Here is a 14,584-nt window from a genome sequence, read left to right as displayed (position 1 = left end):
CACAAGGGAAATCCCTGAAGTGGCAGCTCTGCATGGTGAGAAAAACTTTCTCTTGAGTGCACACATAGGAAATTGGGAGATGTTTAGGTGGAACCTTGATACCTGTGATCATTTAGCTACTCAGCAGGGAGGCTTGGTTTTTTATTTTCCCCCTTTGATTGATTCTTTTAGGCTTTTGCATTTTCAAAAGCAATTTAGTCTGTAAGGAATTTCTTACCTTTTAATGGAGGGGAGCTGTGTCAGTTGAGCCATGGTTTAATTAACTTTGAAAGATTTTTTTATTTTAAACAAAACTCTGAGCATTCACTTATGAGAAACCCAGTTTTAAAGGTGTAAAACAGTTTCTGTGAAATTTAAATATGTTTTTATGCAGAAATGTTGTGCAGCTGGGCAGATTTGGTGTGTGATTAGACTCCATTGAACATACTCCCTTTGATGCACTTAGTGATTGTGAACTGCTTAAGTGTTCTTTTTCATTACTTAACGTGTCACTGTTGTGCTACTGAGGTCTTCTGAGCAATAATATATTTTTCTTTTAATTTTAGATTGTTTCAATGATTTATATGCTTCCTATGTCATCTTCTGTATCCTCCTTCTGTCTGTGGTGATACTGGTAATAAGCATCTTCAATGCTGAGTTTTATGCAGGTGGGTTATGTAAATTGCTGAACTGTCTGTTGTACCTGAATTAAATAGGATAACCATTTAAAGAGATTTGTATTTACATTTGATGTACTTAACGTTGTTAGATTTCCTTTTAAATTAGTATACTTGATACACAAAGCTTATTTTACGTAAATCATCCCAGATTCCTGCTTTCCTCATGGCTGAGACCCTCTTAGCTGAGCCACTTCATTAATTTTTTTATCATTTAATTACTAATTCCAACTGTGAAAAGTTCTTTGGTGACAATGGGGTTTTTTTGTTTGGGTATTTTTTAAATGAAGGGATTTATTGGTAAGTAATGAAAATTCATTTTTGGCTTTTACTTGCAGTTGTGCCTTCAATACCATGCTCTCGATTAGCACTGATAGGAAAAGTTATTCACCCTCAGCAAGTGATGCATTCGGTTGCTCATGCTGTCATGGGAATGCTGGTGTCTTGGTGCGCTGCAGTTATGACAAAAGGGAGGTTCCAGTTCCTTGCTGTGCCCTGCACACCTTCAGAGAGGTAACCATTTGTGTGTGTTAATGATAAATTATGTGAAGAACTTCTGTTGTAAAGTGTATTTACTGATGGCTTCTTTCAAACAAAAAACTAAAACTAGAGGACTATCAAAAGTAAAAAAAATACATGTTGTTATATTTTATTAAAGGATAGGAAATACCCTCCTCTGTAAATGTTACAATGCATGGAGAAATAACAGGCAGAGAAACTAAACTGCCAGGATTCCTCATGGGAAGTGACAAATTGTTTGTCACTTGAACTAAGTCTTGATGTCCTGGTTAAGGTGACATACTTCATAAACACGGGAAACATCCTCATGCATCAATTACAAAGTTAAGTGGTGGGACTCCTACTTTAGAAAAAGCTTACTGAGGTATCATCATATGTACTGATCAGGAAAACAAAATCAGACTCATGATTTGCACTTCTTAAGGCTAGAATGACTTTTTTTTTTTTTTTAAACTCAGAATTAATTCTAAGTTTTTGATTTTAGCCTAGATGATGCTGTTCCTCAGATGTGCCTGAATGAGTATCACCTCTTTTTTCTACTTTCTGGAGCTTTCATGGGATACAGTTATAGTCTTTTGTATCTTATGAACAATATGAATTATTTGCCATTTCCAATCATACAGGTAAGAGATTTAAACACCTTTGCAGAAAGACCTGTCTAAGTAAATAAAAAAGCCCTTTTTTTTTGTTAATAAGGCAGCAGCAGCTGCTTGTTGGCATGCTTTCTCTAATAGATAAAGTGTACACTTCAGGAAAGAAACAGTATACACAAACTGAATGTTAACTTCAGGAACTGACAACAAAACCTAACAACCTAAAAGCTGAAAATCCTGAGAAGAAGAAAGCATATTATCTGTTGTAACTCAGTACCAGATAATTTAAAGTCTAAATAGCACATTAATCTTGCTTAAAGCTCAGCATCCAAAGCTTGTTCGTGTGTGTAGTGCTGTGAAAACTGAAATGCCATTTATTTCATTGGAGGGGGCTCCAGCAGCCCCACAGAAATGTGCACCAACCCAAAATGGTGAGGAGTGGCTTGTGAAACATCATCTTCTGTTGCTGTAGCCTCACAGCAGCCGTTAGCTTTGCATGATTCCCAGGTTTACAAAGTCCAACCAGTTTGGCAAAAGGTATCTTTGGACGAGGTTATTATTGGAAAACATTTAAGTTGTGACCATTCAGTTTTTCAGCAAAGCAAGCACCATTTTGGCAGTGCTGTAGTTAAAGTATTTTTAAAAATTCTATAATTTTAATATTGTCAATTCTCTCTCTCTGTTTTTTTTTTTAATGCAATTTAGCCAAGTGCAAAACTAAATCACTTTGATTTCATTCGTATGTAGTGTCAGATGAGTTGCTCTGGTCATTTGGAATGAAGTATAATTGTTTTGTATGAAGAAGGGCATCAGTATTACACTGATTTAGCTCCTTGGAGGCTTCTTTGACTCTGTAACTCATGCTTGTCTGAATTTTCCCTGTATTTTAATGGAACTCTTGTAATCTAAATGAAAACTAGTAGATTAAATATGCTGGTTTTGGTTTTTTTTTGTTTACTTTGCATTAGACAACATTCTTCTAGTTTGTTCCCCTGTGTATAGAGTCAGTTTACCTCGGTGTCCTTTTTCCTAGTGTCACAGCAGGAACAGGGGTGAGCATGAGTGACTATTATAAAGAGGCAGAAAGAGACCAGGAGAAGAAATATAGGTGTAACATGTGGAATTGCCATAAACTAATCTTTTAACAATAATCTGGACTTCAGGTTTTCAAGTATCTTGTCCTTTTTTATTATTATTATTTTTTGTAACCATTTCATTGACTAATTCTGAATGTGGAATACTAAACTAGATTGTTGTTTGGTTTTTAGCAATACAAGTACTTACGTTTCAGGAGATCTTTGCCTCTCCTCGTCAAGCACAGCTGCGCAGAATCGCTGTATTTTGTTAGAAACTTCTCTGTTGCCTATTACTTTTTTGGTAAGTGTTCCTGAAATTCTCTCTCTTTTTTTTTTTTTTTTCTTTTTCAATTTCTGTATTTTGAAAAGTTTATTTTTAATCAGTCAGGCCTGTTACACAATTTTTCAGCCTTCCACAGAACTTGCTGAAGGCAGATAGATTGTTTAAACAAATAAAGATCTGACACTTCCCTAAAAAGGTGAGAAAAGGCGTGGGGTTTATATAGTGATATTTGCATGGTGGCAATTCTCACAGGTTGTTTAGAATATGAGTAATGTCTCTTCTCCAAAGAGATTTAACACCTTCTTGAAGACTTTATTGTCTAGCTGATAACATTCTAACAAGATGACAAGTACTGTAAGGAGAAGGGAGTGGGGAACAATAGTTTTCTAATCTGGAGTCTGTGTTTGGTCACTGTACCAAAACACAGACTGTTGTCTCTGGTGATCTCTTCTTTGCAGGAAATCTTGTTGCAGGCAGCTGTGAAATAACTTGCTTATAAAAGGAGCTTCCAAACTCTATAATCAGCTGATGGTTTACAAGTGTACCTTTTAAAACCTGATACTTGGGACACTGTTTACATACCCATCCTGATTTGTGGCAAAAAGATTATAAAATAAATAAGTAGAAACATTTAATTGGCTTAGTCTGTAATTTATATTGATCTGCGGAATCAAACCTTACAACTTGTAGGGAGTTATAAAGCAGGGATGTTTTATGTATTCCCAAATATTTTTTTAACATGTGTAAAGATCTTCGTGCCTTCGTGCTCCTTCCACCACCTGGTATTGGAAATGGAGCATCACAGAGCTGAACCTCACGTACCATCAGTGGGCGTGACTTCACTATATGTAATGTTGCTGTATTTTCACTATTTTTAAAGTAAAAATTAGCACTTTGGCTTTATTCTCAAGTGCCTTTTATATTATTTGGAGGAAACTTGGGAGACAAAGGCCGTATGGCTCCCTCCCAAATGGAACTGCAGTTTGGTCTTTAAAATGATTGTGAAATCATCTGTGCTGATGAAGGCGATTGCACTGGACTTTCTAAAAACCCGGGGTTTTTTTATGTTGCAGTTGTAGTTATCCTCCTACACAACGTCAAAATGTGCTAGAATTATTCCCACTTTATGTACATTAGGGGATGAATTAGAAGTACAGTGGTTCTTTATCAGCTTCCATGAAGACTTTAAAAGCACTCTGCTACTGCTTGAGCTGTGGTGAAAATTAACATTAAATTATTACTGAACCTCTTTTGTTAGTGAGGAAACACAAATAACTCGATGCTGAGAAGTAGCAATAAAAGATAAGGTCTACATATCTCAATGTACAGCTGCTGGCCTCAAGCTTTTTTTCATTCTCTTGTTTCCATTTCTTAAAAAAAAAACAAACCAAGAGGCAGATTGTTTCCTCGTGCACGTGTGTTACAAGACCAGTCTCTTGTCTTTATACATGCATCCTACTCTTGTCTTTTTGGCTTATTGTGCATGTGTTTTGCAGTGTCATAGTTGTTTCAGTGGTTTGGGTTTTTTTGGTCCCCTAGGTTATATCCCAAAGGTGTGGATAAGTACCACAATGGATCTTCGTATAGACAGGTAGGTACTACCTTGTGCTGAAAACTTGCAGAAGAATATTTCCCTTTGCTGCTGCCTTTGAAGAAATCCAGCTTAGCAGTTGGTTCTTTGTGTGTGGTAGGACTTGGTTCCTTGCCTCTGCACACAGAACGTGGGGAGTGTCGGGTATTTCTGAAATGGATCCAGAAGGAACCAACATCCCCTTGGAGGAACCATCTTGTAGATAGTCATTAAGAAATACTCTCAGGTTTCCTTCATCTTCATAAGTCTCTAAATATTAGAAAGGCAGATCTCCCCAAATCTCATACAGGTGTGTTATCTGCTTTTCTGTGTTTTGGGGGGAGGCATATCTTTGTTTTTGTATGGCTACCGTTTGTTTTAAAATAGGGAAACTGAAGTCTTCATACATTCATTGACTAAAACTGTAATCGTTCTTATTTATTTAATATTTCTTTTCCTTAATTTCATTATTTTTTCTTAACTTCATTTCATCATAGTTACTGAAAAATCAAAGAAGTGGTATCTCAAACATCTTTAAGAAACTTTTTTTTTTTTTTAAAAGGCAACTTTATTCTTGCACTTGTTGCTACTGTAACAGCTCATAATAAAAATACTTGTATCTTCTTGGTTGTTTTATCTGCAGTAAATTGCATCCCCTTGACTCCCTGACTGGCTTATTGGATCTCTCCTTGTTTTACCATGCCTGGTTATGTGGTGTATTTCTTCTGATTACCTGGTACATTGCATGGTTGCTCTTCAAAATCTATGCTACAGAGGTTAGTACCTGGTGACAGTGCTAAAGGTGTAACATTGGTGTTTTGCAGGTGCTACTTTCTTTTCAAAAGCAGTTTTACTAGGAAATAACTTAGGAATTCTTGAGTTTTCAAAGCCTGTGCCACAGATAATGTCTGATAACTGAACAGCCGAGGCCTGGGGGTTGACTGGCCTTCCCTTTCTCTCCCTATAGCACAAGCCTACACTGCTTACAAAATTTATGGGTTTACAGCAATTTGCTTTGTTATTTCCGCCTCCTCTTCTTACTCCTCTACTTCTGTTTCCATGTTTCCCTTCTCCTGTTCTTGTTTGCTAAATCCACGCAGATGCTGTTGGGACCACCCTGACAAAGAACCTCTTTGTGTTTCAGGGAGTCTGTACCGTGTTCTTTGTCCTCGTTAAGTGTACGGACAGATGAGCCAGCACAGGGCCCATGTGTGTCTGGCTGAGCTTACTAGCTTGGTCTCTGCATGTGTTTCTATGCAGTGGTTTTGTATTTGAGTATGAGACTAGCTGAAGACTTGTGACAAACAGCTACAGGTTACATGGGAAGATAACATCCAGAAACTGTATAGCTCTCAATCCAGTTTTACAATACGACAGAGAACAAAATGGTGCCAATTTTCTGTAAGCTAAGCTCTAGAAATCTCAAATTCAAGCAAACCATCAAAGTACACAGTTCTCCAAAGCAGAGACATGTTAATCTAATTCAGGCTGCAGTATTAAAATAGACTTCAAGCAATCTTGGGAATTAAGACACTTGCTCTTTTTCATTCCATCATTTTAATTCAGAAACTAATATGGCTAAAAAAAGAGTGTTTAAATATATAATGAATGGTGTTAGAATAAATGTGAGACCGTGATTGAAGAGGAAAAAAAAAAAAGTCTTGCCAACAAAGAACTGGAGAAGACTTGATCTTTATTGACTAATCCAGATATTTCTTTGTAAGAAAAGTGTTCATCTAACTTGATTTTTTAAACATTACTAGACTGCAGATTAGTAGGAAAAAAAGCAAAGTTTCAATCCTGGCAAAACACTGGCAAAACATGAAATGGCATACAGTGCTTGTTGGAGTATTAGCTCTAATTAAAAAGGTCTAGTTGTTGTGACTGCATGGAGAAAAGATTAAAAATGAGTCAAGCCTAATTGATGTAATAATGTGTCATAATCTGTAGACAGCTCCAGGTCTGAGGTGCGAACAACCTTTTTCAGAGGATAATAGTTGAAGCACTAGTGAACACTGCCTGCCAGTGCCTGTAATTATTGTATTGTCTTCCACAGTTTTATAAAGCAAAAGAAACATCCTGTGAAGGTATAAAATGGACCTTGCCCTTTTGACTGTTGAACAAAAGCTTTGTTTATCCACATTTTTTTTGAATGAACTAAAAAACTTCCAGAGCTGTTTGTAAATATTTGCCTAGTGTTAACTGAAAAGTCGTGAAAGAAACTGTAAACTTAGTCCACCTGAAGTCACTTTACTAACAATTTGAAAGCAATTGCTATCTCAGATTTCAATTTTGCAGTTGGAAACAGAGGAGAATAAATCTATGATGTGTAAAATGAGTGCAGTAACACACCTGACAGGGAATCTGTGCCCAAACTAGTCCATGTTAAATAGTGTTAGAGATGCAATGTTTGATACAATTTAATCATTGCTGTTTACGTTTTAAATGTTGTAGCCACAAGAACAGAAATTCTGTTCAAACAGAGAATATAAATATAATGGTGATAAAAATAAGAATTCATTAGTTTATTAGTGAAACAGTGCACAAGAAGAATTAAAAAATATTTTATTATTTGGTAAAAGAACTCTCAGTTCTTCACCTGAGTGGTTAAAGAGAAGACATTACAGTCTAGATTTCAATCTTGTTTCTGAATGGTGTCACTAATTTTTCCCCTGGGTATCTGGTTAGAGGAATTTATTTGCAAAATGATATGTTGCCCCAGCTATGAATTTGAAGATGAAGCTATCTGGATTTTCTAACATTTTACAGTTTTGAACGTAAGGAGTTTGTGTTTCTATCTTAGAAATGTCAAGCTAGTTTACAGTAAGTTGAAGCAATGGGGTATGTGCTTTTGTAGCTCATCATTCATCTGGCAAGTACCAGCTTGGGTGTGGTCTTTCATGAGGTTTTCTTGTATTTCGCTCTGTATAACACAACTTCTGATGTTTATATTTAGACACATCATTTTCCTATCCAGCCAACTTTTGCTGAGGAGACAGACCAGTGCCTGCCTAAAATCTTAAACAGCAACCCTCCCCTCATTATAAAGGTAATGGAATTCCCACGGTCTTTCCAGCTAGGCATGTGCTGAGAAGGTGTTTTTCAAAGCATGTAATAGATCTCCTGGGTAGCAGTTATTTGAGCGGAGGTGCTAGTGCTTTTCCACGCTGCCTGGGAACACTCCCAGGAGGCAGGTACTCTTAGTGGTGAAAATTTGTTTAGTAGTGACATCTGCTGGTGGCCACCACTCTGAGTTCCTTTGAGCTGGAGACAAACTCGGTTAGTTAGAGGTAAGATCTGTTTCTCTACAACATAGGCACATTAGTGTGTACTGATGCAAAAACAATAGGTTGGTGACATTCAGGGTTTTTTTAACTCTTTGAGTCTTGTCAGAGAAGCAGGTGTTTTGTCAAACCTCTGTACACTCTTAACTGCTGCTTAGATTTGAGTTCTTACCTGTGAGTTCTCGCTTGAAAACTAAAAAAATTATTTCCATATTCATGTTGGAAGTTGGGTTTCTTTTTTAAAAAAAACAATACTAAAAAGGTATTTAAAAATCTGGGGGTAAAGAAGAGTAATTTTGATCTGACTATGGTAATAATTAATGGGATTTACTGATTATAATACTTAGAAATTGGAGACCTAAGAAGTAGTCCGTAAATAATGATGAGTTTTCTCCTGCACGTTCAAAATCCACATTTACTGATATTACAGATCTCTGATAAGACTGGAGATATAATAGTCTGCAATCCATTTGAATCCTTTTTTAAGCTTTGATGCACTATCAAAGGATGGGTGGGGAGGAGTTGAGCACAGCACAGTTAAAGGCAGAGGAAGCCTAATTTATAATCCCAACCATTACTAAAGTGCCTCGTTCTTAACTGGGTCTTGCATAGTGTGAGAAATCTGGTTATTTTTGGTTTGCCACATTAACTACTTAATCACATGAAAAAGCAGGTTTAGGTCTGGTACTGTATGGCATACTGTGTAGTTGAGCTCTGGTTGCAAAAACCATCTTTTTCCTTAGACTTTTTTGCATCTTGGGTTCTTTCTGTCTGAGCTGTTAGCCGTTAAGATAGAAAATGGTGTTAGATCTTGAACTCCAAAGAAATGACTTATCAGTAAAGTTCTCTGAAGTTCTTACTAACTCAGCAACCCCATCCAGAGTGGTTCTAGGGATGTGTGCAGTCATTTGCCGCCTTTCTTTTTCTGTTACACGGCAGGTTTTAGTCTGTGTGAACTCATTCTTTATTAGGGATTGCTTTTGTATGGATAACTACATTTTTTAAGGAAATCTGTTGGACTTTGTGTGCACTAAACCATTTTCCTTTCTTTGTAGTTTTTAGCCTTACAAGACTTGATGTTACTTTCCCAATATTCTCCTGTTCGACGACAGGAAGTCTTTAGCCTTAGTCAGCCAGGTAATTATAAAAACTATTTCATGTTGATTCTTTTTTTTTAAAGTGTTAGTCAAATGTTTTTAGAAGTTATTTAATGCTGTGAGGCATGCTATGTAAGCCAGAAGACCTCGTAAGTAAAAGTATCTCTATGATGCCTTTTCCCAAAGGATACTTAATTATCTATATTCATATTGTTTCATCTACTAAACTTGACAAATTCTGGTGCCTGTTGTTTGATTTAAATGACGGACACGAGGAAACACAGGTGTCCTCTTGACACCCCCAATCAAATAGTCCAAACTGAATAATCTAACAGATGGGTACGAAAGCTAATGTTCAGATGTGGATGAGATGAAATCAGGCATAAATAGTGACTCACCACTAGAGTGGTGAAAGCAAACAGTGGCTGTAATTTAAATTAGTATTCAAGCCTCTTGCTATATACAAGTATGGCAGAGAAGGTCAATTAAAACTGCTTGAGAGCCTTCAGGAACTTCTTGTTACACCTCATCAGGAATTCTAGTGTTTGTACTACTTCAGAACTGTTTACCGTCACCATTTATACAACTTTGTTCATTTGAGTTGTTTAGTGATTTCAGATCTGATGGGCTGAACTGCTTGCAATTCCTGCTTGCCTAGCAGGCTTCACTGAAGTCTTTGTACAGAGTTATCCATTGATGGGAGGATAGAGTCTGGGTTTTCATCTTCCTCTCAGTACAAATAAACTGTCACAGTGAAAAGGCACTGTGTCTTTTTAGAGATGGAGCGGTGCTGTCATCTTTGAAGTTTATGCTGAGACTACATGGGCACTGTCAGAATAAATACAAGGATGAGCATCTGGGTTAAACATACCTACTGCATTTGGTTTTTTTGCATGCTGCTAGGTGGGCACCCGCACAACTGGACTGCAATATCGAGGGAGTGCTTGAGTCTTCTGAGTGATCTGACCCGGAGGCTGATCGCACAGCAGGAAGCTGCAGCAGCAAATGGGAGAGCAAAGCAGCCAGCAGGAGAGCTGAAAGTATCTCCACAGACTCCAGGTATGTGAGGAAACGCTCATAACTGTTTGTAAAGCATGAAAGTACCAGTAGATTACACAGGTACGTTAATCTCAATTAAGTGGGATGAGGAAATTAATTGCAGGGTTTTCTGCAAAGAAATGCAAACCTAAAAATGTCTCTCCTTCCAATTTCATTTTAAGTATTCTTGTTGAAAGAATCCCAAAATAACTAGAAGACTTGGAAAGATCATGTTTACTCAGTTTGTTTACTTTGCATGATGTTATGCGAAATACAGTATTTTTTCCACACTTGCGTGAATTTAAGAAAGTGTAATTATTACAGTTTTAGTAAGTGCTTGAACCTGGTACAGGGAGAACTTAAGTCTTGTCAAGAGATGCTTTGTAATTTGCAGAACTGCTCTTATGATTAGTTTAAGATGGTAAAGTTAGGTTTTGGTTTGTTGTTGTGGGGACTTTTAATAGGTTTGTGTGATTCACTGATATCACTGTAGAATAAGAAAAGCCAGTCTGACTCTTGAGCTGTGTGCAGCCTGCAAGCATTTCAGGAGTTTTACCTGCCAGACTTATGCATCATTCCTGGCAGCACAAGGGGTGCCAGGTAATTGACTCCTTAGCAGTCAGTGCCTGGGATACAAGTGCCCTGGGAGCAGCAGGGGACTGTTGGTACATCAGAGGGGAATTTCTTCAAGTGCTGCTGCTCCTTGGTTTTTGTGACTGACGTGCCTTTTCTTATGTACCAAGCAGAATCAGAAAGAATTGCCATTCTTCTATAGGTAGCCTTTTTTCTAGTACTTAATCCCAAAAGCATGCTCTAGGCAGTTATATACACCAGGGTGTAGTAATTCTAGCTAGCAAAAGGAGAAAAATAAATAAATCCACAGGGATCCTTTTCATCACTTGCTGTTCTTAAACTGGTGAACTTCTAAAACATTTCATGCTCATGCAGATGTGTACTTCTTTGCAAAACTATAGTGGAAACAATGTCCTTTAATGAAAGGTCTAATGATAGGTTGTTGAAATAGCAGCCAAATAGCAAACCCATCTTTTTACTTCATATGTGCCAGCCTGTTTGTCTTCATGCAGTGTGTTCTTTGTCATTAGGAGCTGTTGTGGCAGAAGACATGTCTTTCCAGTCACAGAGGTCTAATGTAATTCCCAGAGCCTCCATGTCTTCACTGGTTAAATCGTCACTAATGTCTTTAAAGACATCGCCTGGGTCTGATGTTAATTCACCTTTCAGCTCACCTGCTGTAAATTGCAAGATGGGAATTCTGGATGTAAGCTCTCCATGGCATGGATCAGTCCAAAGTCCTAATGTTAGGAGAAGGGGACCAAAGCTATGGACATCAGGTTCAGGTAGAGCTTTTTCCACAGCACTGTTTTTAGCCTTGTAGTCATAAGTGTAGCAGGCATGTCAATAACAGAAATCTGTATCTTGGGGATTAAAGTGACAGCAGCCAGTTTTTCTGAAGGTACTGTATTTCTCTTGTAGATCTGCAAATGAATGGTTCCCACCATGAATCCTTCCCAGTGCCCTCTGCTGCAAGAGTTGGCAGTGAGGCAGTACAGCCAAGCTTTATTTACACATGGCTTCAGAACAAGCAAGAACAGGTAGAGTAAAAGTTGCAGTACAGTTAGGTTGCAGCCAGTGCAGTTCAGGTGTTCTCTCTTCTGAAAGAACTTTCAATTTTTGTTAATGAGTAGTTCCTTCTTCAACTAGCTTACATAACAAAAATCCTTCCCTCAATCCCTTTCTACTGTGAGATGATGGTAGGGTTGAGGAGGGCCAGCTGTGCATGCCTTCAGATAAGTACAGATTATATTTTAAATCTTTTTTTTCTTTCCAGATAAAAAACTTCTTGTCAAAGCAAGTGCTGATAATGTATTTCTTCAGCAAGGTAATCATGATCTTCCGTTTTGTGACTGAGCAGCATGGACTAGAAATGCATGAGCATGGGTTCTGCTTTGGCACTATGTACCTTTTGCTTATAGTAATGGTTCAAAAACCTTTCTTGTAATCTAAGGTTTTCCATAAGTACAACTTTGTACTTATTGTGAGTTTTATAGCAGGAATATTTCATTCCTGCATAAAAAAAGAATAGTAATACTTGTTTGAACTCATCTGATTATAAACTGCATTTTGCTTAAAGCATCATGTACTAGTAAAACACAACTGAGAACTGAAATGCAATTGCCTTGGCATACTAATTGCAAGATGACGTGGTTTCTAGTTAATGTAAAAATTCAGTTAGCTACTTTTTGTTAGGTCAGTGTACCAAATGATTTCTTTATAGTTTTCTTTTGTGGGAGAAGTGGTAGCTAGAATGTTGGGAATTTCTCCTTATGAGATATTGGTACTAATATTACTAGTACTTTTCAGGTGAACTTGAACACTTAAACTAAATTTGCATAGTGTTTACGCAGAAAAACAATTGGATATTTCCCTTAGTATAACTGAACAATAACTCAGTTAAGTTTTACAGAAGCATCCCCCCTACTTTAGGCCTTTATTTTTTAGCAATTTAAATGTTTCCAACAAGTAGAGATTATATTTTTATATGCAGATCTTTTCTGTATGTGATAATGGTTTATGTTACATGTACAGCAGTTTTTTGATCAGTTATAGACTGGGGCAAGGAAGATCATGAAATAGGCCTGGGAGAATTGTTTTGCCCATTTAGCCTTTGAAAACTAGTTAGTTAATATGCTTTATTTTCTAGAAGTCCCAACCATAGCTATAGCTTTGTGGGCAGCTCCTGTCCAAAAAGAATTTTGGTTTCTTAAAAGATAAGATTTTTTTCTGGGTATTCCCCGAGATCTGTCAGCCTCACCAGTCTTTCCTGAGGGGAGGGACATGACCCCATCAGATGTGTAAATACTTTAATTGAAACATGCAGTTTTGGTGATATTATTATAAAGTGCATTCAGAATGCTTTGATTTCCTCTCAGCACCCAGAAGCCTCCATCCAAGCTGTCTTCTCTGATGCCCAAATGCACATCTGGGCTTTGGAAGGTAAGCAGTTTCTCTTCCCAGGTGTTCCACTTCATTGACACATGGAACTACAACAAAAAGGATTTGATTACAGGTTTCTGGGGCTCTGTGCTTTATAAATGTAATGGAAGAATGATCTTTGAATCTATTTAAAATGGAACTGCATTTCAGATACCAACATGAATAAAGATCTAATTCACTTGTTGGCTTTGAGATCCCATGCGAGATCTCTTAGTTTATGTTCTGTAGAGGTTTGGTAGAGGTTTCTGAACTTGATGTCTGGTGCTTCTCTCCAGTATGAACCCATGTATCACTTTAACTTTTTTTCTCTTTCAGTAACAGCTGGAAGAATGATCTTTGAATCTATTTAAAATGCAACTGCATTTCAGATACCAACATGAATCAAGGTCCAATTCACTTGTTGGCTTTGAGATCCCATGCAAGATCTCTTAGTTTATGTTCTGAAGAGGTTTGGTAGAGGTTTCTGAACTTGGTGTCTGTTGTTCCTCTCCAGTATGAACCCATGTATCATTTTTATTTTTATTTTTTTTTTTTCAATAACAGATTTATGATGTGTCTTTACAACAGCTTTTCTGATTAAAGGCTCTGTATCTTTCTCTGTTAATCAGGGAGAGTTGAGGGAGGGAGCCACTCGGGTAGTAACCTGAAAAATAAATAGAAAAAGATGATCTGCAGAGAATTGAAAAAAACAATGACTCTGTGGTTGCACTATGGCATTTTCTTGTTTGTTTTAAAGTCATGAGCAAATACTGGTGTTGACAGAATCTTTTATTAGATTTGTCTGTGCAAAAGGTGATCTTTTTTCCTAGGTTAGATGTTTTATGGGCAGATATGCCAGGCTGGGTCAGACTGAAGGTGATGAGTTGGGTCATGGAGAGTCAGGAGATGAGAATCACACTTATGGTTTGCAGAAAAGCAGAAGATACCATTTGTGTTTCATCTAAGGGCAGAGGACTAGGATGTAATTTTTGAAATTATGATAAACAAGTAAAGTTAAAGAAGGGATTTAAAGCTAAATCAAGGTTTCCGTCAAGGTAGTTGAGAGTTCTCCTCATATGAGCTGAACAAAGAAAGTTAAGTGATCTGGAGATGTTTGTGTACAGCTAGAAGAATTGTGAAATAGGTCCTGTCTCTTGGTTGATGTCAGGTACAGCTCTGATCAGAGCAGCAGAAAGAGGGAGCCAATAATTTTTAAAAATGTATTTTATATATAATTTCCCTTGCCTTATCGTCAACCTCAAACTATTGTACACCTGTCAGACCAGTGACTGGTTTAGTCCTGAAGCAAGCCAAAGCTGAGGGAACTGTCACCTGGCTGCAGTAAGTCCTGAGGAATTCCACCACACTAGTAGGATCTTCAGGCAAAACCATGATATTTGTTAATGCTTCAGAAGATGAATTTAGGAATTATAGCAAACTATAATTACTAAATATAATTTAAATATATATAAAT

General features: G+C 37.3%; 1 protein-coding gene across 1 annotated transcript; it reads left to right on the top strand.

Moving 5' to 3' along the window:
• Positions 1–545: 545 nt before the first annotated feature.
• Positions 546–13,131, top strand: NDC1 (NDC1 transmembrane nucleoporin; the record flags this gene model as incomplete). Its single annotated transcript, XM_010177619.1, has 13 exons — positions 546–647; positions 995–1,169; positions 1,660–1,798; positions 3,037–3,145; positions 4,667–4,718; positions 5,341–5,473; positions 7,654–7,746; positions 9,037–9,118; positions 9,982–10,137; positions 11,220–11,474; positions 11,611–11,729; positions 11,966–12,016; positions 13,068–13,131. Coding segments are annotated over 13 exons (1,530 nt in total), but the record flags the coding sequence as incomplete, so codon positions are not given.
• Between the last annotated feature and the right edge of the window lie 1,453 nt (positions 13,132–14,584).

The sequence above is a fragment of the Antrostomus carolinensis genome, unplaced genomic scaffold (genome assembly GCF_000700745.2).
Source record: "Antrostomus carolinensis isolate BGI_N321 unplaced genomic scaffold, ASM70074v2 scaffold49581, whole genome shotgun sequence".
Taxonomy (NCBI): Eukaryota; Metazoa; Chordata; class Aves; order Caprimulgiformes; family Caprimulgidae; genus Antrostomus; species Antrostomus carolinensis.
The sequence above is the reverse complement of the archived record's forward strand: the minus strand, read 5'-3'. Positions and strand labels throughout refer to the sequence as shown.